This window comes from Myripristis murdjan, chromosome 18 (assembly GCF_902150065.1).
Source record: "Myripristis murdjan chromosome 18, fMyrMur1.1, whole genome shotgun sequence".
Taxonomy (NCBI): Eukaryota; Metazoa; Chordata; class Actinopteri; order Holocentriformes; family Holocentridae; genus Myripristis; species Myripristis murdjan.
In genome coordinates, this window is record NC_043997.1 from 16,085,768 (window position 1) to 16,110,909 (window position 25,142).

At 42.4% G+C, this 25,142-nt stretch overlaps 1 protein-coding gene across 5 annotated transcripts in view; it reads left to right on the forward strand.

The window, feature by feature from the left end:
- Positions 1 to 21,984, forward strand: part of LOC115377074 (glucosidase 2 subunit beta-like) — a 133,971-nt gene extending 111,987 nt beyond the window's left edge. The window contains exons 13-15 of one of the 5 annotated variants that reach the window (XM_030076941.1): positions 2,454 to 2,525; positions 17,122 to 17,221; positions 20,685 to 21,984. In XM_030076941.1, coding sequence (XP_029932801.1) covers positions 2,454 to 2,525; positions 17,122 to 17,221; positions 20,685 to 20,822 — 310 coding nt within the window. In that variant the 3' untranslated portion in view covers positions 20,823 to 21,984. Of the gene's footprint in view, positions 1 to 2,453; positions 2,526 to 3,253; positions 3,348 to 3,393; positions 3,768 to 4,868; positions 5,772 to 17,121; positions 17,222 to 20,684 lie in introns of those variants that run through there. The other 4 variants (XM_030076943.1, XM_030076944.1, XM_030076942.1 and 1 more) reach the window with 4 other exon arrangements.
- The last annotated feature ends 3,158 nt before the right edge of the window (positions 21,985 to 25,142 follow it).

A 25,142-nucleotide genomic window follows, 5' to 3' on the forward strand; every position in this document is an offset into this window, starting at 1 on the left:
TCCCTCCCACTCTCTTGCACACACTTTTTTTCTTTTTATCCCTCTGTCTTCCACTTTCCTCTGTCTTTGTCTGTGCTCCCTCAGCTCTCTGCTGCACTCTGTCCATCTCACTCACTCACTAGACTGCTGCCTTACATTTCTGTCTCTGACAGTTTCTTCTCCTAGCACCTTTTGTCACTGCCTCTCCATCTCAGATATTTTCTCCTTGTGTCACACTGTTCATTTGCTTAGGGTAGCTGGGGAGGGTGTGTGAATGTGTCTGTTTGACCTTTCCGCTGCGTCTCATTTATGCAACGCGTAGGGCAGAATATGAAGTGTCTGTCTCAGAGACAGACAGCTAACTGACTCGCACCTCCACCCGCATGTGGGTCTCGGCATTTCTAATATCTCTTAACTTTTTTACCCAGAGACACGTCTCTTTGTTATATTGTGACTCCCCTGCCTTTGTTTTCCCAGAAGCTGCCACATGGAGGCGAGCATCCAAGGTCAGATCGCAGTGCCCGTGCACACAAATAGCCTAGACTTTTTTGTGCAATGCTGGCGTGTCAGCAAAAGTGGGCAGGGATGGATGGCTTTGCCTTGAGCGTAAGAGAGAGGCAGATAGAGGGGGTAGAGAAGTACAGACATACAGGGGTACTCTCCTATGGGATTCATTTGATTGCTCTTTCACTGCATTACCCTCTTCCCTTCCCCCTTCCCTTGCTCACTATGCTGTTGTCTATCAGGTGCCATCTGTTTCTGTGCTCATATGAGGATGTTTGTTGTTGCTCAGACACCTGCTTTACAAACTTAATGAATGCAGTGGCTTGTGTAAAGAACAATAAAGTCAGTGTCAAGAGGGAATTCTGATATTTCTTTAATGGCAGGTTTTTGTCGCGCGCCACATTGTTTTATTCAGGCCTAGACTGTAGTCAGCAGTTTGATGGATTCCAGTTGAATAGGGCTGTGAGTAAAGTATCTCCTCAAAAATGATGTTTGTTCTATATGCTGACATTTAGGACCAGATGCTCACTGATGCATTTGAATGTGAGTATTTCAAGTGCCGTGCAGTGGTTATGTAAGGTCTCCGTTGGTCCTTCAGCGTGGGTGTCCTGCTAAACTGTCACATGATGTTGGTGCTGACTGTGGGTGTTGAGTGTCCTTGATGAGGTCAGGGCCAGCTGTAAAGGAACCTTTAACCACTCCTCAGCTCCTCTTCAGTCTTGGAGAAAAAAAAAAAACAAACTTAAACAAAGGATAGGCATTATACATTTTGGAGAAAGTATCAGGGACAGTGTTACATGGAAACCTTCCTATACACTGTTTTTGAGTGTAAAATAATAAATTAAAATTAAGAAAATAAAAAAATCCCAGAAGAAACCTTGCTGCATAGTGTCACATTTCTTGGGGGGCAATAGATTCTCAATAGGCTTAGTCATGGTGAGACACATTTAATTCTACTCCGAGCTGTACTGCTTACTCTGCAGTCAAAAAGATGCTTAATTTTTTTTTTCTTGGCCCTTATCTCTGGTGGTTGGGGGAAGGGGCACCACTGTGTAACATACAGTAGACATGAAAGGATAAATGCCTAAATGAAACTCTCAGAGATGAGAAGCATTTAATGCAGTCCGCAAACAACCGCATGAGCAGAGAACTCAGCAGCCAATCACTTACCTCTCTCCGTCTATCCCTCTTTCTCTGATGTTCATCATTTTCTTTTCTTTCATCTTGCTTTTCTCTCATACTGCTTTTGATCCCCCCCCCCACTTCCCGGCCCACGTCTACTTAGGCTGCAACCATTTTTTCCTCCACCCCATTCCCTGCACTTCTCTCCCTCACTCTCCCTCTCTATCTCTATCTCTCTCTCTCATTGTGGTTGTCTGGGCGTCTTTTGCTCTTTTATAACAGCCAATACATTGGTTCAAATGTCAGGGAAAAAAAGGGCTGCTGCCTTTCGCCTTGTCGGTTTCACCATCAAGGTCTTTGATCAGTTTGTTACTGGAGCTAGTGATCATGCCTCCACTCTCCAGCACTAGCCCTGGTTGGTACATTAGTGATGGTCTGTGCTAATTGCTAACTTCTCTAGTTTCCTCTTTGCCTTGCTAGAGAAACCGTGGGTGGCAGGGTAACTGGTAGCTCCCTGTCAATCTCGTGTCCCAGTGGGTAGCCATTGAGCGAAGACAGAGTCTTGCTGTTCAATAATTCTGCTTAGCGAAACGCCTACTTGAATCCACTGTCTCCACTCAAGCTTGAGCATGTTGGGGTCATGAAGGTGTCTACTAGTCTTTCTACTTTGTCTGTTTCCTGTGCCAGTGAATGTTTTGCTTTCCATTAACGCCTGGCACAAAGAGCAGGGGAAAAAAAACAGGATCCAACACGACAAGCAATGTTGTTAAGAACAGCATAACCTCTATGGATTACAACTTGTTCCACTTTTCTCCAGTAGTATATTTTGTTTTCTCTTTTCCCTGTAGGTATACTTACACCTTATGCCCCTTCAATCAAGTCACACAAAAGAGCGCTGTTGGAACAGAGGTCTCATTAGGGTGAGTATATAAATCATCCTCTGTTTTGTGTCCATAGTTCAAACTACAAACATTCAAAAGCTAAGGTTCTTGAAATATTCCATCTATAGTAAAAAGCTAGCAATGTCTATTAACACATCACATTCTAACATTTGCAAGGTGGTGGATGCTTTTATCCAAAGTGCCTTACAGTACCACGAGTGCATTCATTTATGCTGTAGGTCTTCAAATCTATAGTAAGACATTTAGACGCTATTGTACAGCACACTTATACTTGCTACATGAAACAACAAGATACATTTATTTATTTGGATAGCAACCTAGGAAAAGAAAATGCACAGTTCCACACTTGGTAAAGCTAAAGTGGCTTATTGCTGAATTCTTACTGACACAAAATAGCTAAATTCACATTACAGCATTCTTCGCCTTTATAAATTGTCTTGAACATTGCTTGATACAAATTCCACTACTGCAGTAGTCTGAAGGCTCCTTAATCACTGATGTAATGTTCATATGAAGTTAGCCTAAGACCAATATTTGCGCTATTGATTTCTTTTACTGTTATTCAGTCTCTGTTAGGCTCCATATGACCTTTAATCAATTGGTAACAGATCTCTATTAAAGTTAATACCTTTTGATCAATGACAGAGGGGGCGAGCTTCATATACTACTGGGGTTGTATTTCCACGGCCATGAAGGGTTTCAATTTCATCTAAAGGATTACGCCTTTGTCTTTTACCACTCCCAAGGGATTGGCTGTGCTGGCCGCTGGACATCGGTCTGTAGCGAAATGCCGATGTGCTATGAAAGATGCCAGTCCCTCCCTGTAGAAGCGTACCTTTAGATGTCACCAGACGAGCTCTATTTTCTCCTTTCTTTTGTTCTCCAGCAGTGTTAGGTGGACACCGGGTGGTGGTGAGATTGCTTCACAGGGGTCAGCAAGAAGAATAAAAAAGACACTATACACTCAGTTTAAATTCTTTGGTAGAATATGTCGTCCTGTAGCCAACAATGGTGTGCCTTCCGCTCACTGATTTAGAAACAACAGCTCTCATTTACCTGCCGTTTCTTTTCTTATGCTCTTATGCTTATATGATCACATTCCGCCCCTTTTCCCCACCTTCTTATATTTGTTACCTCTCTGTGAAGCGAAAAAGAATGAAAACTCATATATCTTTTTGATGCTTTCCTTGTTTTTTTTTTCTTTTTTGTCTTCGGAATTTTAGATTTGAGGTGATAATTATGGGATGTCGCCATGCTGTCCTCTTCCACTCTCTCATTAGCCTTAACCGTCAGTCATCCGACACTTTTGTAGGGTGCAATTATGGAAATGCTATTCCATTGACATTGACACTTCCCTGGCAAAAAAAAAAAAAAAAAAGCTTTTATGATGTGATTCAACTCCTCCCCAAAGAGGAAGACTCAATTGCATGGCTGTTTTGGTTGTAGCGGGCACATAGGCTAACAACTTGTTTTCTGAGCAGACAATATAAAGGCCTAAATGACCATGGAAAATTTGCGACAAAGTGTCAAAACATTTTCTCTCCTTCTTGATGTGATACCATTAGGCCTGGCTTCTCTCGTGGCAGTTGGAGTGAGACATTAAAGACACAACGGGGATAATTTATTAGCAATTATCCTTTTTTTGCACGTGCAGTTTTGCTTTCAGACAGCAAACTAATTGGAATCTAAAGCAAGACTTTGTGTTCTTTTTGCACTGTCACCTCCCACACTACCCACTCGCTTTTGGAGTGGAAAGTGCAATGCTTCAGCATGTTTTAGCGCAGGAAAGAGGAAGGACAGAATGCTAACTGTGAGTAATATGACCCCATCTCCTCTGCCTGCCTGTCACTCATGATGGTATGGAAGGGCAGAAGAACCAAATGGAACCAGTGGTCAAATATATCTCCAACACATGTCTCGAGATATGGTCATTCTGCCTGGAACAAAACTGACGCCACAGAGAAGAAAAACAACACATTCTCAAATATATTAGAATTTATTTATGTTGAAAAGTTTCAGGTAGCACTGATAATGTTGCTAAATACAGCAAAGAAAACAGCTCATGAAGACAAAGACATCCCCTTTTCTTTCCCTCTGAAAAAAAAAAAACAAGCTGGTTAATGGAAATGCTAGGATGTGCTATTTTGAATATGGCGTGATATAACTTGCCAACACCAATATCAACACCTTAATGTGATTTGTTGGAGTGGGCAAGCAGTGCCACACTGTATGATGCAATGTACTGTTTCCAGGGAGAGCGCAGTGAAGGCTATAGGTGTGGAGGGGTTTTGGGGAATGGGGGAAGGGGAAGCACATGAATCATAGCTGGCGCACTGGGAATAAAGTTCATTTTTTATCCAGACAGACCATCAGTCAGCCCTCGCAGGATATGGCTGGGCCTCCTGATATCAATCTGCATGGAGGCATCCTCCTTCTCCCAAGAGTGGGTGAGGGGGGCGAGGGGAGTGTTTTGATTTAAACGGCAGCATTTATCACACCTGCTTCAGCATCCTAAAGGACAACCAGCGAGAAGGAGAAGAGAGAGAGAGACACAGAGAGAGCGAGAGAGAGGGAGGAGGAACATTAACATCCGTGGCTTGTCAACCAAAGTGTGAAGTTGTACTGCCAGCACAACTGTGACTACTCTTGCCATGTATTTGCAATCGCTATTACTTGCATCTACCGCTTGACTATTAGGTAGAGCAGTGGTTCTCAATCATTCTGGCTCGTGATCCTGCAAAACAAACCAGTGCCTACTAGCGACCCCTTGTCACAGGCTGCATATGCAGAGTGGTGAACAGACCACCTACAGAATGACCAGCTCTTTATGTTCTTTCACTTGCTTAATTATCAGAGGAGGCGTGAAACCAGCCAGTATGTCACAAGACAATAGAAGCAAGAGTAACATGTTAAAAAATAATCATGTTTGTTTTTGCATATTAAAAATTTGTTTATGTCTCAATACTCTTGCAACCCCCCAAAATTATCTCACAACCATCTGGGGGGTCTCGACCCCCAGTTTGAGAACCACTGAGGTTGCAGACTAGTTACATTAATGGTTCTGGTTGTCCTATTAAATGGATGGTGGTGCTGCAGAGTTTTTATTACAGCTCACGTTCACTGCTTAGTTTGTGATGTGTGGCAGGGCTCATAAAAATCAGTGTACATTGTTCACTGAGCCTTAATATTACCGCATGCCTGGTGTATGTTCATGGTTGTTGTTGGGCCATTAACCATACAGATATCCTTCAGGAACAATAAATCAGCCTGGGAGCATTTCTTTTGTTGCTGCTTGCTTTTTATACTGTTGCCACACACACTGCCATCATGGCTTCTTCAGGCACAGCAGTCCCGCTGTACGCTCCCAATTATGTGTAAATGTAGATTTTATACAATGCACACTCACCTATGAATTACAGTGTCTGCATATTGCATTTAGCCGCTCTGTATAAAGTCGTCAGCAGCACAACTGCTTCCTGAAATGGACACTGTAACAATAACATCAGCTATGATAATGATAACAGAGTAGGGGAAAATGCTCATATTGCGACAAACACCATCCCAGTGTGACAGCATTGTCCATCTTAATAACACCCCACCCCCATCCAGACACACACATGCATGTACACACACACACACACACACACACACACACACACACCGTAGACCAATGCAAACATGCTGGCTGGGTACAATGGCAGGGCAGCAAACACAGATAGTTTGCAAAATGTATTCGTCTACCTGGACACACAAACAAAGAAGTATACGTACATCAGTAATCTATAGAAACATGTAAGGTTTCTTTCACAGAACTTGAACTGGATTACAATGGGCTTTCCTATTCAAGTCAAGATAGCACAGTGGCGGCCATTTTTATGTGAATTGCTGCCTTTGCAAAGAACTGGCTAACTTCTGTATTTTAGTTGATGGTAACCATGGTGGACACAGTAACTACTTTTAGCAGTATGTTCTCAGTTCACAAAGGAATGTCAAAGGCTTTATCACTGGAGCAAGTAATAACAATTGCCATTTTACTCTCAACTAGCCAAATGACCACGACACACAGTTCCATGTCCATTGTACTTCATTCAAGTCCTGTGGTTTCTTTTCCACTCTGTCGGATAAGGGACAGGAAACGTATTTCTACAGTGAGTGAAGTAGCTGCTGTGTGCTGCTGTAGGTTGATTAGCGGTCACTGCACTTGCTTTTCAGCAAAGTTAGGAGGTCAGATGTGCAATAGAGGCTGGTCTGGCGAAAGCTGATGACTCGTAAAGGCATCGTACTGCTTTGCTCTGTGTGCGGGCTTACATAACATGAAGGCATTGATTTGCTTCCATTGACACACATTTGAGGAACAGACTGCGCACAAATACATGGAAGCGCAAGATTGATCTGTGTCACCAGCACATCAAATTCATTTGTATCTCACAAACTTCTTAGATATCAACAGAATTCTTGGTTGCATCACAGGAGTGTAAATGAGTGATCAACAGTTTGGCAGTCAGATTAGGTTTAATGCAGTATATATCAGAATAAGCACATAGTGTGTCCTGTTCTCTTATAGACATACCCAGATTTTATGAATGTTATCATATGGTTATGTAACCATAATTAGCTCGCTGCAGAACACAGGATTTTATGTTTCCTATTAGGAGCAGTCATGGCAGTTAGCTAACATTACCATGATGCATCATGGCGAGGAGTGTGGTGATGCCAGGTGTCATATGAGCAACAATGATGGTTTCAGTTGTAAGTATCAAAGCAAAGGAAGAGACAGCGAGGGCAGTCAGAGCCAAAAAGGTAATAAAAGACAGAACCTTAGCATTTTAAGCTACAAAGGTTACTGTATTGTAGTTACTGTCAGCTAAACTTTATGAATGTAATGTGACTGTATCTTTGCAAAGGTGAAAGTAAAAAAACAATGCAAAAAAAAACCATTTGAATACACTGATATTGTTCAGCCATTGGATAAACAATAACAAATCACAGAGCAAAATGAAATGCAGTTGCACCTTCTCATTCACGATTTCTGCCTCAGTTTGCATGCCTGCCTTCCAGTGTTTACAAACAAAAAACAAGTTTATACTCACAAGACAACGGCGGAAATCTGTCTGCTTCCAGTTAGCAATTTACCTGCCATAAAACCTTATGTTTATGTTGTATGAAAGAGTGGAGCAGCATAAATGCATGTAGAAATATTATTATTCACTCCCCGTCTCCTTCATTTAACTGTTAGAATGGAAGTTCCAAGAAACTACATTGTCAACACAATGTAATTAGCTCTATTCAATCTATTTTTCTTCCTAACTGCTAACAACAACAAACACAAGTACGACTGAAAAAAGCACTTAAGCATGCCCCCAGCATACTGCCTGGCTATAATAACCTTTCACCATGCGCAGAAGTGCAGTTGAAATATTTATGTGGCCCTTTTTATAGCTTGCTTAGGATAAACACATGGAAATAACTCCAGCTACATGATATGCAGCAGTCCAGACAAATCACTCAGAACCCTGAACTTAAACTTTATGAACCCTGAGCATTTTCTTTGTTTTTATTAGGTGAAAAATATAATTGAAACATTTGAATTCATAGTCTCCCAAAGGTTAGTCAAGATGAGAGATGGTGGATAAAGCGTCTTGAAAGTAAAAAAATAAATAAATAAATAAAATAAACAAGAATGTATAGACGTTTTAACATGTAGCCACAAAACCAAAAATATAAAAAAATACCACGTTGTCACAAGACCAGCAGTATTTCCAGCACTGCTCTGCAGCGTGTGTATATGTTTTTTTCTTTCTCCTTCCTTTTTGTTCTCTAGACACAGGGGGATGGGATCATTTGCATGGGCTGTGGAGGAGCAAAGGATCAGTTGAGGGGTCACCCAATGAGTTTTTGTTTTGGGACTCCAGGGAAATCAGGTGGCCACGCGGTCGGGGTCACGGGGTCGGCGTGTGCTGCCTCATAAGGTTCAAGGAGCTAGGACTTCTATTGCACCGGGGTCAAACTGCTCTCTGCTCATCATCACTGAGAGCACATCAGCAAAGAAAAAAAGGCAGTGTTGAAATTGTGCAGGACCCAGCAAGCAGCTTGCTTGTTCACCCTTTAACCTTGAAAACCCACAGTGTTTGACAATCTGAGCTTGGAATATGTCCAAAATCCAAGTTTGAAGATAGGATATAGAAAACAAGAATAATAATGATTCTTTTATTTATCTAGGCACTGCTAAGTGGTTAATAACACATTACAGAATAGTGAAGGACCACATAAGGGACATTTTTACAACCACAGTTATGACTCACATTGCACATTTTAAAACAGGACAATATACCCAGTCAAGGTCATAAATGTCTCCATGTATGAATATTGTGATTGAAGCGCACGCAGGAGCCATGAAGGCAGGCACATATAGCACCACTGTGCATCAGAGTCAGGGAGTGGGGGAGAAAAGGGCTATTGTGAAGGCAAAAAAGGCTATTAGTGTTGCCAGTTACTCTTGCAGGTTCACATTGCTCAGTATTCAAACCCACAGGTCTCCCTTGAACTGCTTTATTGAACAGTAGATTCTCAAACAGAAAACAGTGGAGAAGTGAGGTAGCCTAGCAACATTGAAACCACAGTGAATGACTGCGTATGCCCGCTGCGAATGCGGCAGGCAAGAGCCAGGCAGTCGAAACGACAGCGCAGAGCAGCCCCGCAGAGAGTGGGATGTGCTGGCCACCGTGAAAAATACAAATAGGACTGTTTGTAATGGTATAGACATACACATGCTGTCTATAGAGCTTCCTTTTGAGCCAAGCACAAATATAGCATTAGAGTGATGCTTTTAAAGACCTATTGCCGGGATCATTTTTAAACCAGTGCTCGACTGACTCTACATTGTTTCACCATCATGTGTTACTTGTGAAAGGTTGCTCCACTCTAAATAAAAGGTCCCCAGAATGTGTCAGGGAGAGCATCCCAAGGCGCTGAGAGGAAGAAGAGCAGCAGTGTGAATGTCTCCAGGCTGTCAAAGTCCTTTGAGAGGCCTTGGCTTGAATGATCCAGCTGATCAAATTTATGGGCACAGGCAAAAAAAAAAAAAAAAAAGTCTGTGGCCATGGTAATATGGAAATGTGTTCATTTGATCAATAATAGCCACTTCCTCTTGAGGGCAGCTTAAAAACCCCAGTGCCTTTTGTTGAAGTATTAAAAGTGAGGAAGTTCTGACAGAAAATGTATCACATCCCCTCTCCTTTTAAAATTAATTACTGTTCATTGGCGGTTTTCTGCAGTGGCTGTGCATGTATAAACAAGAAAAGTAGTTAATTATCTCAATAGGTGGCCATTTTATTGCGCAGCAGTCACGAGGGAGCTGGAAGATATTACTGTAAAACTGCTGGAACTTGAACAGGTTACAAGTAAGCACCAAGAAATTGAACATTAATCTCAGATTCAATCTGGCAACGACACACTTCATCAGTTCTTTACACAACTACACAACTTTTGATTTAATATCAGTTACACTATCTGAGACATGGGTATTTTACTTACTGACTCTCATATTTAAAGTCAAACTCAAGGTCCTTTCGGTTAAAATATCAACTACATCACATATGTGTATATTCTCCATATAGTATCCATTAGTTTGAAATAGGCTCTTTTAAAAGAGAGCCTGATGGGAAATCAGCTATTAGATTAAAAAAAAAAATGTAATTGATCTAAAACTCAAATTTTAATATAGCATTACAGGCCTTACAGTGCCTACAGTGTGTCATGTGTCCCTAAATGCAAGTTGGTAGATTCTTAATATGCAATGTGCTGTCTTTGTATAACACATTATTCTAATTTGACTCTTAGTCAAACAATTTTGTCCAGAATGACAGCACATCACAATCCCATGCATAATCTTTTAGTGAGATGACTAATGGCTCTGTTTGTTGCCGTGCTTTCTGTTGCTTCACTTACCTTCTACTATCTTTGGAATGTGCTCACTTAATGAGCGGAGCGATGCTCCCTTTCATGTGTTCATATCAAAGCTAGTCCCGTCGCTTAATTGTTTTGATAGGCATTTGAAAAAAAGGATTGATTTTATTTTTTTCATCTATTCTAAGCCGTAATGATTTAACCCACAGAGTAGTGACAGTTCTACTGGAACAAGTGCATAATTATACATTAAAGTGTTCTACTTAATGTGCTCGTTTTCAAGCTGTCAAGGTCATTCGCTGGAGTGCCATTAGTGAAGAGAGGGGCCCTCTTTACCTGGGAACATGGCAGCCGCTTAATACCCAACACTTCAGAGGAGCATCCCACAGTATAGTAGCCTAGTATAGTCAACTGACAGGCAGGCATAGAGGTGGTTTCTCAAAAAATGTAATTTATGTAATACAGTCTATTTACTAGGAGAATTTTAACACCTATATTTCCTTGTGTATTTACATTCTATAGGGTCCTCCTGCCTAACAGCCCTTATCTGTCAATCAAGGTGATGTGTAATGACTCTTGTGTGTCTGAGGAGAGGGTTAAAGTGGTAGGGAGTGAAGAGTGGCGGGGGGGTAAGGGGGGCTGACACTGTGAACCCCTGATGGCCTTTCTGCTGGGTAGCCATGGCAACATCTAGCCTAGTCGTTAATGAGGCACAAGTGAGCTGTTAACAGAATACTGATTTGGGTTTGACATCAGCCCTAATTCATATCTGTCGGGAGGTGTTGATGAAATATACACCCTGAGTGTGTTTTATAACTGTCTGTCTGTAAAATGGCCTGGATGTATGTGCCGCAAATGTTAATTTAAAAAAAAAAAAAAAAAAAAAGCTGTGAATGTTACTCATACATCCGTAATTAGACTGCATTTCTTTTGGTCAAATGTGTTATACTTAAGACTACTAGCCAACAGAATGGTGGCACAAAACCAAAACCTCTAGCATGTTGGTCTTCAAACCCATGCCATCTGCAAATTCAGTGATTGACATTTTAAAGATTTGTTTACATTCTCACATACCACATCACATGTATTTGGTTGGATCGCGCAGGCTATTATGTGCAATATTAAATCTCGCTCCTGCTCTGTGCCCCGCAGATCTGGAATAAGTATTCGGTGGACAAAGAACGAGGCGGTATAAATGCCCTCTTTGTATATCAATCATATGAAATGAGGTGAAAGCAAGCGTCTGACTGGGCACCCAGCATGTGCCCTTCACATGTTCCTGTGTGTATGAATTATTTATTAAGGCACTGGGCACAATTGGTGGCAGGGGGCGAGAGGGGCATCAGTGACTGGCAAAGTAATGACAGCGGCTGGCTCAACTCAAAACTCTGCTCTCTAATTTGTGACCTTACGAGTGTGGCAGAGGTCGACGGCGCGCGGCTTTGCGCTGCCTTTTTCCGTAGTGTTGCCTCACCACATCAGGATTCCCAATTTCACTCCCTGCCTGCTGGTGCGGCGCTGCTTCCTGCTGCAAATGATTAGCGCATTAACGGCGTAGTGAGGGGCCTAACTTGCTACTCCAGGCCCCTTGTTAAAGCACTGGAAAACATAGCTGTGAGGTATCATTCAGTGCAGTGGCAGCTAATGAGTGGATGTTACCGTACAGTAGGTATCTGAAGGTGAGGATAATGAGCACACACTTGACGCCATCTTAACGCAGGTTGGAGCTGGGTGTTGGAGTGTCATTTACAAAGAATTTAATGCTGAGTTGACACATCTTAATGTTGACGGTTGCTACCTTGCCAACAGCTCCACATGACAGGGGTATATTTAAAGGACCTGGCATGATGTTGACACTCTCCATCGGATGTTAAATTGAGGGTAATTACACTGAACAAGACAGCCTTTTCTTGACATAAAACACCATGGTTCTCTACTTGTTTAATTATTTATTATTCATTATATTCATTTTTTTTTTTTGTAAATAAATTTACTCAATAGTCACTTTTCCAGACAGTGATATACATGGGTATCCACGCAGATGTTGAGGTGTGAATGCTTGCATATGAGTAAACGCTGATATTCATTTCAGATAAACAAACTCTGTGCAAATGTAAAGAAATTATGATTTTAGGATTGTGTTGTGTTGTTTTATTTTATTTACTTCCTTCGCTACCTTCTGTGTATACAAATGTGGAAACAATGGAAGTGCATATCATGCTTCAGTTGTGCATAATTTGAGTGTCTGTGCACCCAGCAGGACATTGTGCGCATCATATAGTTCATGCTAATGCAGATCTAATTCCCGTAAATACAATACACATTCAAACCCGTGACATTGCATCACATGTAAATGCAAACATGCTCCATATATGCATATATGCATGCAGACCCGGTCACCTGCCGTGCCCTTGTGTGTGTCAGCCAGATATGATAATGATTCAGTATTGTTTCAATTGACTTTCTAATGAATTCACTCAAAGATAGCACTAAAGGCAAATGAGCAAATTTGTATTCAATCTACTTGTGGAAACCGCTGAGATACCAAAGGGCCATAGTTCTTTTTCCTCTTTGCCTTTAGTTTTGTTCATCCAGCTTCTCTCCAGTGAAGTCCTAGGGTCTCAAAACATGCTCACACACATCAAGTCGCACACACGCACATACACTTTTGGCCCAGATTTTTGTCTCCCCTCAGTATCTGCGGGGTGTTTAAACACCAGAGTAGAGTTGTCTAAATGATAATTGCTTCTGACAGGTTGATGTGTGGCTATATTGGAGGGGCTAACTCTCCTCTCAGTGCTGGGTGAGATTAGCCGTGGATCTACGGGATTTATCACTCGAGGCGTGCGGATTAGCGCTGCGATGAAGTTTAAAACAGAATCACTGGCGACCGCATCGTTTAAAAAAAAAAAATAAATAAATAAATAAAATAAAATAAGAGAAGCTTATATCAGCTCAAGCCATTATCAGAAGGAGAAGAGAAAGCTAATCAGCTTTTTTTTTTTTTTTTTTTTTTTTTTTTTAAAGCTAATTATTCTTAATGAGGATTAGATTATAAATCAGTTAAACAATGTGGGCATTCCAAGACCACTTTTTGCAATTCAGTCATTACAAAAACTCTTTTGCATATTCTTAAATTGGCAGATTGGAAGTTTGATTAACATTTTACTTGAGTGTACTACAGTATGTGATTCAATGATTTTTTTTTTTTGTTTGTTTGTTTTTTGTTTGTTTGTTTGTTTGTTTTTTCTCTCTTTGGTCACTTTCTTGCAGCAAACCTTTCTGTACATCTCTTGGCTTTAAGTTGGAAACTCCAATTTTCATGTTTTTTTTTTTTTGTGTGTGTGTGTGTGTGTGTGTGTATACTGAATGTAATTAAATCTCGTTTCCATCTGCTATTCTGTGTGCCAATAGAAATCACACCTTAGTGATTCAGAGGCAAAATTAAATGAGATTGACTCTCTAATGTCTGTGATCAGCAGCATGTCTGGTGCTAGGACAGAGTTCTCCCAAGGCCCACTATCTCACCCACAATGCAACGCAAATGTATGGATAATAGGTTTAGCAGGCTAGATATTCTACTATTACAGGTTTATCTGTGTTGGAAGGTGCATTTTATGGCATTAGAGAAGGCCAGACAAAGAATGAATCATAGCCCAGATATCTGTAAACAAGATTCCCGGCGTTTTAAACCTCAAAAAGAGCATGTGTTCAATATCTCCCATCATTAATCATTAAAAGGAAGTCTGCATTCATGATCCCCCTTGTCTCCATGTGGTCGGAAATGGATTTCCGCAAAAGCAAGGAGGCAATTTTCTGTCCTCCACCAGAACAAATCTATTTACATACTTGGCTTTTATTACATTTATTCATTTTTATTTCTGTTCTTTTCTAGTCAGACATTTCTTAACCCTTCTCTTACATATATATATATATATATATATATATATATATATTTTTTTTTTTTTTTTCTTCCTACTCCTGAAGATGCTAGTCTAAGTGATCTGAATGCTAATGCTTGGGCGTGGACCTTCATGGATGTTTTGGCACGCAGGCAAGCAGGGTTTCTTGCTCGCTTTTAGGAAAAAGGAGCAACCGATCAGCCAACATGCGATAGGAGGGAAAGAAAATGCATACAGTAATCCAGATAATTTAAGGAGACCAACGCTGTCACCACAAGTGCAAGTGAGCCACTGTTATGGGCACGGAGCATCATGTGTATCATGGTTGCAGCTTAAAGCCAAACCGTGATAAATTGGATGAGAAAATAGAGTTGACATTGCTCCGGGGGTCCATTTTGCAAGTTGAGCCTGTGCTATATTGTATATCACAGGGTCAGAGAGGAACATATATTCTTTACGCACTCTGATGCCGAGGTATGCATTTCCCAGTTTTTAAATGTCAACACAAATTGTGGAGAAATGAAGCAGTGGGGCCACAGGAGCTCTTTTTCCAAATGCTAGTGTAAATAACTAGCTAGTGCGTTCGCCTCTCTGATAACTGCAGAATGCCTGTAAAAAAATGGTCTGCCAGTAGCATTTGTGAGGAGGTATTATTACAGGGAACGATCTGTCAATAAGGTTCCATCTTGTGACTCCTGTGAGTCCACATGACTGGAGTGTGTCGACCACATCCCGGTGATAACTGGAGACTAATTGACAGGGCCTGACGCTGCCTCCCGGGGCGCAGGACGGCTGACAGAGCGAGAATGGAGGTAAGAGAAGGAAGGGAACAAAGAGGAGGCGAGGGGATGAGGTGGATATATGTGTTGAGGGGCTGGGGGAGGATGAAGGTGAGGCGCAAGGGATCCCTGGTCAACTGGTAGCGAGAGCCAGTGCACTGTCACTTTCCCTGCTCACCACATCTCCCGGCCATGACAGCAATCCATTTGAGGGCCTCCTAGTGCTAACCGAGTGCTAAAACCCAATCAAACAGGCTGGAAGGAAAAAGGCGAGACGCTTGGGCCCAGCCGGCTTCCACTTGTGTGAGCAATTCACCTCTGACTGACCTGTTCAGACATCTTAAATAAGCCATGCACGTCACGGATGGCAGAAAAGCCACACTCGGGGACCTCAAGACAGCCGTGTGTCTGCAAAGGCTGGAGAGTGCTTTTTGAAATCAAAGAGAGCGCCATGTTTTCCCTCAGTAAGGTCAAATGAGAGTAAAGAGTGCTGTTAAAAGAAATGTGTCAGGAATTCTGTTTGTTGGCCAAAACTTAGTACAATAACGCCAAGCGCCAATAAGGTTTGTGTTTCTACTGTACCTCGTGTAGTCTAGTCAGCCTGTTTGGGATCAGACAGCAAAACGATGTCTCCCTCTGTGTCATTACTTTCAGCTAAGTCTGCCATTTAATATTTATGGTTATTGCTGTTTGATGTTTGGGGGAGAAAACAGCTAGATCAAATGGTTATCATGGAAAAAATACATTCACTAATGCCAGCCGACTGGTTTGTTCACAGCAATTCAACATAACTAGACAGGAACCTTTATTCGTTCCAGTGGGGAAACAAGGCTTTTGAGAAGAAAAACGTCTTTCCTTTATGCTGAGAAGGTGACACTGCAGCAAATGTTTTGACACAAACTACGCGTTTGCATCATTTGACTGAAAGTAAAATTCTGTCTTAACACAGGGGAAGCTTTTTAGGGTGAAAAGGTTCATTATAAGACCAAAACAAAAATGGAAATAGCTGTCAATGTAATGATACAGCTTTTTTTTCACTCCATGCTGTTTTCCAAAGCCAAACAGCAATAGCTTAACTTTTAGTGATCAAACATTTGAGAATAATTTTATCATTACCTTCTGCCCCCACAAAAATATTGCTGGTATATATGTACATGATGCAGCATTTAATATTTAGCATTTTGACCTTTAAAATGCAGGAAATAGTTACTGGTGTTTGCCTTCGTAGGACAAAATAATACAATATGTAAGAGCAAGAGACATTTTAATGACTTAAATCAACTATGCAGCAATATATAAAATATTTCCCTGCTTAATATGGCTGTATTTTTTGACTAAAACCAATACTCACCTAAATCATGAGTAAAACGCAACAGATATCAATGTGAACTGTGCGTATCGTTGTAAAAAATGCTACGTATACATTATTTGGGTTCAGCAGGGATGATCAGAGTAAGTTTGTTCGCCAGTGAAAATGTAATCAAATGGCATCTGTCAGTCCTGCAGGCTGTGTTGGACAGTGTCCACGGGCACCCTGGCTCGCTTTGGTTCTCCTAACTAACTCCACTTGAAAGACTTGGTGAGGCTGTAATTAGCTAGCACTGGGCAGGCACAGCCTCGCTTGGGATGGGCTTCAGTGGCGTTGTGTTCCTCTCTTCTCCTTCCCTTGTGAGCTATCGCACTGAGAATTAACTCTGACAAATGGTAATTAATATTTCCCCTCCATTGTTGAGGAAGAGACAGGGTGTGAGAGAGTGCCAATGCTGGGAACCATTGGAGGGCACTGCCAGACTGGCCTTCTTGCCAGCTTTTTATTTTTGCTGAGGGAAACTGATTTTCTGTAAGCCAACCTGGTGTTTAGTGATAGCAAATGTTTCTGTGCTTGATTTGTCCCAACTGTTTATGTAGAATTGGGAAATTATTGATTGCGTGGCTGCACTAATGGATGGAAACCATTTTTTTTATCATCTGGCTTTTTTTTCCCCACAAATGTTAAAAATGAGCATGCTCTTCTTTGTGAATTCCCAGGAAGTGGGGGACATGGGCAGGAACGCCAGAGAACCAGTACTCGAGGATGAGGTATGAGAGTGGAGAACCCTGCTGGCAAGGCCCAACTCGCAATACTATGGTTAGTATTGGACACACACACACACACACACATACAGGCACGGATGGTGAGGAGAATGGTAGGCAGAAGGTCCAAGGGGCAAAGATATGCAGACGTGCCAGTGAGCCAATCACACTAATAAAGTAATAGATGGATAGACAGATGGGCAAACTGGTAGACAGGCACATGGACAGACTGGCAAATCAACAGATGGATAGACAGACAGATGGATATCGTAAAAGAGGAGGAAACAAAGAGAAGTCATTTTGTACTCCACGTCTCAGTTCCACTCCAACGAACAGAGGAAGTGAAACAGGGTCTTAAAGACCCAATCTGGAGTTTTATTGATCATGTCAATTATGGGTACTTACACTTAGATCTTGGAAAAGTAAGACTTGCAGATGGAACATAATTGTCATTTTCTCCCGTTGTAATTTACACATGGTTCCATTTTTCTCCATCGATTACAATAGAAAAGCGATTGTGATGGGCAATGTAAATATAAGTGAACCATTTGCAGGTGCAGATTTCTGCAAACAATGTGGCAAGCTTGTCTAAGAAATCAATAAGTTTGAGAGTGAAAACTTGTCTCCTGCTCTGTTGAATAAACATTGTCATTACTGGAGTTAAAATGTCAATCAGACCTTAGAGTCTTCACAGGCAGAAATGCTGTGAATGTGTAATGCTCATACAAAAAGGTGTTACTGTGTTACTGTTACTCCACAAAGCCACGCTGTCGAGGCCAGCTTGCTCTCTCCCGCTCTGCTCTGTCAGGCTACATTGACTTAATGGTTGGAGTTGCACGAGCTGCTCCGCTCTCCCATCGCGCCCCTTCTTTCAGTCAAATTCATGAGATCCATTTACTTTTTGTGTGGGAATTTGCTCAATTAAAAATGCAGCACGTTTAATCATCTCATTTTCTTAGCTAGGCCCCCCTCTTCAAATAGGAGTCCAGTAAAAGCCGTCTGCAAATGTATGTACTCATGCCATCCAGGGGCCCCCTTTGAGAAGACTAAATTGAATTCCTTTGATACGACTCTCCCTTTACCCCCCCGACTGTGCGCAATCGGCATAAATGAAGTCTCGGCAGAAGTCGTCCCTCATTATATCTGAAATGCTGAACCTCGGCTTTGCACAGCGCTCTCTCCTTCTGTGGTGAAACACGCTTCTTTCTTTAGACTTCAGTCGGGGATGATGTATTGTTTCAGTAATGGATACTGAGGTAATTCAAAGACAAGAAACATGCGGTGCACCTTAAGACTCAAACATGGGGAAGGTTGAGTTGGACCACTGAAGTTATTAATTAAATTGAAAGTGCTGGATGGTGACTATTGTGCGTGAAAGCTGTGAGGTTGGGCTATTCTTATCCAGCTGGTCGCTTTTGTGTCTCTGTTCCTCATCTAATGCACTCGCTCCGCATTATCTGAGTTTTTCAACCTTTATTTGTGTAGGAAAAGTCGACAGAGCAGGCTTGCTCTTCTCCAGCAACACCTCGCATGGAATGCGTACAGCTCCACATATTTACACCTGAGAATCGCCCAGTACAACTTAACTGCTATCCATTGCAGCAACTGGGTTTGAATACCCTGATCAAGGGCACTGCGGCAGAGCGATTTTACTTTCCCTAGCCACATTTTCCTAATCCATGATGCCTGGCTAGGTGTGCAGTAATAACTGTTGATGACAGCTTTGCTAGCCCTATCAAGTTGTAACTGAATATTTGCCTGCAACATGTTTTGGTCACACTTTAGATTCGCCACTGCAGATGCAAAGGTATTCTTAATGGTGAACGAGCGTCACTCAGTATAAGCCCAAGTGACCAATTTGGGTCCTGATGACATACACGATATGGACAAAAGTATTGGGACACACATCTTAACCACTGAATGCAAGTGTGTCATTCAGTCCCATTGCCACAGGTGTATAAAATCAAGCAGCTAGCCATGCAGTCTGCCCTTCAAACATTTGTGAAAGAATGGCTCGTTCTAAAAAATGGTACTGTAAGAGTAAGGATGCCACCGTTACAAGTCAGTTGGTGAGCTTTCTTCCCTCCTGGATATTCCACCATCAGCTGTAAGTGGTATTATTGCAAACTGGAAGTGTTTAGGAACCACTGCAACTAGGCCACCAGGTCGCAGACAGAGCGGGGGTTGGGGAGTGTTGGCGGCACATTGTGCATAAAAGTGGCCAATGCTCTGCTGACTCAAAAACCTCCGAGTCTGGTTTTGGTGAACACCAGGAGAACATTCCCTGCCTGACTGCATTGTGCCGACTGTAAAGTTTGGTGGAGGAGGGATAATGCTATGGGCTTGTTTTTCTCGGGTTGCTCTGATTTTTTTGAAGACGTTGTTTAACATGGTTGCCAGGTAGCGCAAGATGAGTTAAGCCTAGTGTGTGACGTAGATTAGATTGTCTCTCAATTTTAGCTTGCAAAATTTATTTCACACACACCACCCATTGGATTGGACGTGTCAGACAATGACAGATTAATTGGAGAAATGGCATTGTGTGAGGAGGGCAGAGAGACTTTGGCAGAAACGGGAGTGTTGACAGGTATGCCTGATGAGCATGCCTCGTCCCTCTGAAAAAAAAAACTATGCTAAAGCCACGTGGGTCTTTAATCTGAAACACACCTACCTCCCTGCAATAAGTCAAAACCAAACCAGCAATACACAGGCGCACACACACCCGCATGCAATTTCACACTGTCTCAGACGAACTGACACACACCCCCTTAAAACCTCCATATAACAAGATACTAAGTGACACAACAAAAGACACTATTTTTAATCCAAGTATGGGACAAAACCAAATCACTAGTTGTACCAGGCTGAAACTTTAGCACAATAATACCTGTCAAGTTCCCGTCTCTCTCTCCCTCTCTTGTTCTCTCTCCAGGTGCCTTTGTTCGCTGAAGGGATTGTCTGTACACGGTGCAGTACGATGTGAGGGGTTGCTATGGAAACCCCCTAGAAGTAAAATAAGTTGTTTTTCCCTTCCAACCTCTTGCAGAAGGCGTCAAAGTCACCTATTAAAGTCATGACAGTGGTGATCGCATCCCAGTAACGTCCTCCACGCCAAATGGGGGACGGCAGCGGTGATGTCCCATAACTCCACAGCGTCCCGGGTCACAGCATCACCGCGGCTCCTGTACGCTCCAATATGATATATAACCAAGAAGAAGTATAATTTCATTTGAGGAGAGACCTGAATATGTTCGTGTCGCAACAAATCGCTGTGAACTCCGCCACCATTTTTGGCATAATTTTGTCATTTGCAGTGAACCCCACTCCTTCATTTCCCAGCCGTCCCGCAGAGGTATTACAATAAAGGGTCATACTTGGTGGGTCACTAAAACAGGAGGTGAGAGAGCATCCTCAATCAGCTTCCGTGATGAGACAAAACTGAAAATGGTTCTCAACTTTGGCTAACAATGTCTCCTCTCCCGGCACCTCCTTAACTTTTCTTTCTCGTGCCTTTCTAGGTCACACTGACATGTGGGACGGAGACAGCCTTGCGATCGGTGAAGGAGCCCAGCAAGTGCCAGTACATCGTGGACTTCCAGACTCCTGTGGCCTGTCAGCCGGTGCTAAAGCAGCAGGGCATACACAGTGAACTGTGACCCTCCCCAAACTGGCCTAGCCCAAATTAGCTTTAGCCCCACTAGCTAGCTTGTGGTGACAGACCGGGGTCCTGAGGGTCCCCTCTCACATCTGTGTTGTCAGAACATATACACTTTGAAGCAATAATCTCAAAGGTCAGAATCTGCCTTTTAAGAACACTGTCCCTGGACTGTTTAACATTTCATTGATTGTTACACTGCTGCTTTACTTCTCTTACATGTTATTCTGGGAATTCATTTGGGGCGACGAGTCGTCACCACTTTCTGTTTTGTCTAGAAAAGTCTGGTGAACATGACTGTAGTGTGTTTCTCGTTTAGTGTGTGTGTATACGTTTTGTGTGTAATCATTTTGAACAGTGCATTTCTTTTTTCCTATCGAGGCTTAGACTTAAAGCCAAACAAGATTACTAGAGTGGAGTAATGTAGTTACTGTATCAAATACCTGCCTCAGTCCTCATGAAAAATATAAGGGGCTTTTTGGCCTGCATCCTTTTACCTTATCATAGTGGCACTTTATTATTATTTACAGTATTTCCAAAAAAATGAGACATGGGGGGGATTTCAAGTCCTGCAAATTAGTAAAGTATAAACCTTTATTTGCTATCTATCCACTGTATATCTCAATATATGAACTCATGGTTAGTACTGCTATTGGTCATTCATTTCATACAGAATATAAGATTTCTCAATGATTTCACGTGATTAGTGTGTGTCAGTTTTAGTAGTCTGACTGTTTATGATTTGACTGATGCTGCAGCAGATTTTGGAGTTTGTACAGTGGAGCCCCCCTGCTCATTGTGGCACAGCTAAATCAGTGTTAGGTGTCCAGCAGGCTGGCTCCTGCATCTTGAACCTGCTGGGGCGGTCGAGGCGCCTGTTTGCCTTCAGCAATGCAATGGCCCGAGGCTCTGTAGCCCAGGGACTGTTGTTTTTTTATTCCTCTGACTTCACTTCCCATCCGCGCTCCCTTTGATGGCAAATATCACTGTTTGCTTTCACCTTCAGTTTCCATAATCATTTCACACATGCACCCCCTCCGACCCAACTCCAGCATCTAAACTGCAAACAAAACATCCATCTTAACAAGTCATTTAGTCTCAATTTGAGTCTTAAAGTGTTGTTTTTCTTCTTATGTTGAAACAAGGCAAAATGAGACAGATCAGCCCAGTAGCGTCAAGAAAATTACACTTGATTCAAGAAAATTCTGGAAACAAGTTGATTAGCATTGGAAACAAGTGGGATTATCACATCCCACTGGCAGATTTTTTTTTTTTTTTTTTTAACCTTGTTTTAAGAAAAATAAGATTTTAACACTGAATATGAGACTAATGAATTAGGTTTTGGTTTTCAAAGTTGGACTGATGATTTGTCCTTATTTGCACAAAGAACAAATAAAACAATACAGATTACATTTATAAATATGTGTCTGCTCTCTCTCTCCCTCTCTTTCTTCTTTAAAAGGCAAACACCCCAATCAATCAGCTTAATTGGCAAGACAAAAACTCAGTGTTTGGCTGCTGAGAAAGTAATCCTTTTTGACTCCCCATGAGGAATGTTAATGTTCGTCTCCGGGGAAAGACAGTCATTTTACATCTTTCAGCTGGGAGTTGCAAATTGTGCAACAGATGCCCAAGTTGAAGTCAGCATCAGGGAAAGAAAAAAAAAAAAAAAAGGGCCAATGCTGGCTCTTAGCTCTTCCAGCAGCTGGAAATGCTGCCAATCACATGGAGAGTGTCAAGAGCAGCACTCCTTCTGATATTGCAGATGGCTTCGTTGCATTATTGGCATCTGGGGAAAACTTTACAGAGCGTCATTTCCATACAGCGGCCCTTTGATGGCGCCTCATGAAGATTGTTTTCTGTATGAGGCCAGGGTAAAAATCTACACTCAAGAAAGGCACAGATTCGACAGTCTGCACAGTATCAACAGCTACTCACTGTGCTGAATGATCATCACCGGCTGAATTAGTTGCACGCCTCGCCCCGCGCAGTGTGGGCTGGAACTACGCTGGAATATTACGGTGTAAACGGCCGGGGCGTTTAGAGAAGAAAGACAGAAAAAAAAAAAAGAAAAAACTGCTTTGGATTTGTGTTTTTGAACTGACTGGCCATTGATGTGCTGCTGGAGATCAGAAAAAAGGAGTGAGGGAGTTGCGGGAAGCATTCAGTAGGGAGACCGAGCACAAGCTGAGCGCACAGACACACAGACACGCACAGGCGCACGCACTTACACACCTCCAGTCAGCACATTTGCACATGAAGGGGCAGGGATGGGAAGTCTTTCCACAGTTGAGCGTGGGCGTATTTGTGTGTTGACTCCAAATTGCTAAAAGGGCCCAGAGGCTTTATATTGCATTAAATCCCCGACTCAGCTTTGTTGAAACTAGTTCAGGGTACCTGTTCTCTGGAGTGGGAGACAGCAAGGCCTCGCCTGCCTGCCTGCCTGACTGACTAGTGACTGACTGGCTGACTGACGCCCACCGCTCTCCAACGCTACTCTGCCTCTTTTGGAGATTGTTTTTAAGCTTCCTCTTTTGAAGGAAGGCCAGTTATACCCTCAGGGTTGAAAGAGAAAAAAGGGTGCTTGTGTTGAGTCGGCGTGCGACAGTGACATCCATCTCCCTGGCGTCCCCACTTTCACTCCCATGTATTCAGTCACGATACTGACAGGAGGCTTCACAGTCAGCCTCTAGCCTACATATTTTTCAAATGGCACGCTGTTTTCAAGGCATTTGGTTTGTGAGAATGCGTGCAGTCCAACACGCCCAGTTTCTGCTGGTCTTTGAGTGAAAAATGGATGTGCTGGAGAGGAATGGTACAGTACGGCTAAATCTGTTAAACTCAGGGCTTCTCTGGGCCTTGGTGCCAGTTCTTTACTAATAAATATGACCTGGAGACATTGCAGATATTTTATTCATTTGATGAGATGGGATGAAAATTCAGAATCATGATCATCATTTTTTCCCCCCTAGTATTATCGCAGTATTATTCTTTTAACTCTTTGAGCTCTGATTTTCCTTGAAATTTCCCCTTCGGTGTTAGAAAAAAAGCAGCAATGTCACAAACATCATCACACTAATTTTGAATGAAATATTCAAACCCCAGGATGCCATTGTTTTATGGCCGCACCATTTTATACCCATTTCCCTGTAATGCAACAGGACATATTTAAGATCTCAGGAAACCCTGTGATCCATCGAGGGGCAGAGTTGAAGAGGTTAACGTCCCCTTGGGTTCAAAATGTCCCGATTGCTGTCACTAGCCTCCACCATGATTCATTTAAAAGCTAAACCAACACTCGATGCTGACTTGATGCTGCCTTTGGTTGATGCCAGACAGGCTGTGCTGCCAAAATGGTGAGTCTTTGAAAACATAATGGGTATCGTGAAATTAAAATTTGTAACAGTGCAACTTAGCATCCGATATTTTGTCAAAGTTTCTTGTACAACGGCTCATGATTTCATTCCTAAGTATCAGTACTATATCCCAAACTTAAGATACGATCCTTTTTTTTTGCCTCGAAGGAGCTGATATCTCAACCAGTTAGTTGGCACATTTTATTATTAAGACTCTTGCTGCTGTATTGTAGCTGCTGTAGTACAATATCTGCTATATAGTTGCCATTTTTTAGAATAAAGTGATAGCAAATGCCTAAACAATGACAGCAATGTCATACTTTGTGAGGAGTCATTTTCTCTGAGAAGTTGCTCCTCTGTGCCTTAATTAGGATGGCGAATGAAGAGAAGGTTCTGTTTCAATAATGGTAAAATATGCCAGTCTGAGGCCCTGGCTTCAGGCTAGTGAAGAACGCAGACCAGAAATGTTGGTATTTTGCTTTGTGGCGTGGTCATGCAGAGCAAAGTGCGCGCCAGTCTGAGCGGCATCTGGCCTTAGCTTCGCACTTCGCCTTAATCGGGAGGAGGGCTGGCTGCCGCAACTGAAGACCGAGCAAGAGCGAAAGAATTAGAGATGCGGGTGAACAAAGAATAATATTGACAGGGGGGACGGGAGAGCGAGGGGGAGGAAGAGAAAGAGATACACAGATAGACAAATAAACAACAACAAAAATGACAGGGCGGGATGGCGCTGGAGGGAAAACTGTGCTTTGAGAGGAGGAGAGAGACAAACCGACAGAGGAGACAAGAGGAATAGGAGGAGCAGAGAGGGGAAGATGGGAAAGTGGGAGAGGCGGGGGGAATGTGTTTGTGTGTGTGTTTGTGTGTGTGTGTAGAGGGGAGGTGGTGCCTTTCTGGTCAGAGGGTGCGTGTTTGTGTGTTTGTGCTCTCACATCGGCAAGTGAGGCTCAACACTTCCCCTGTGG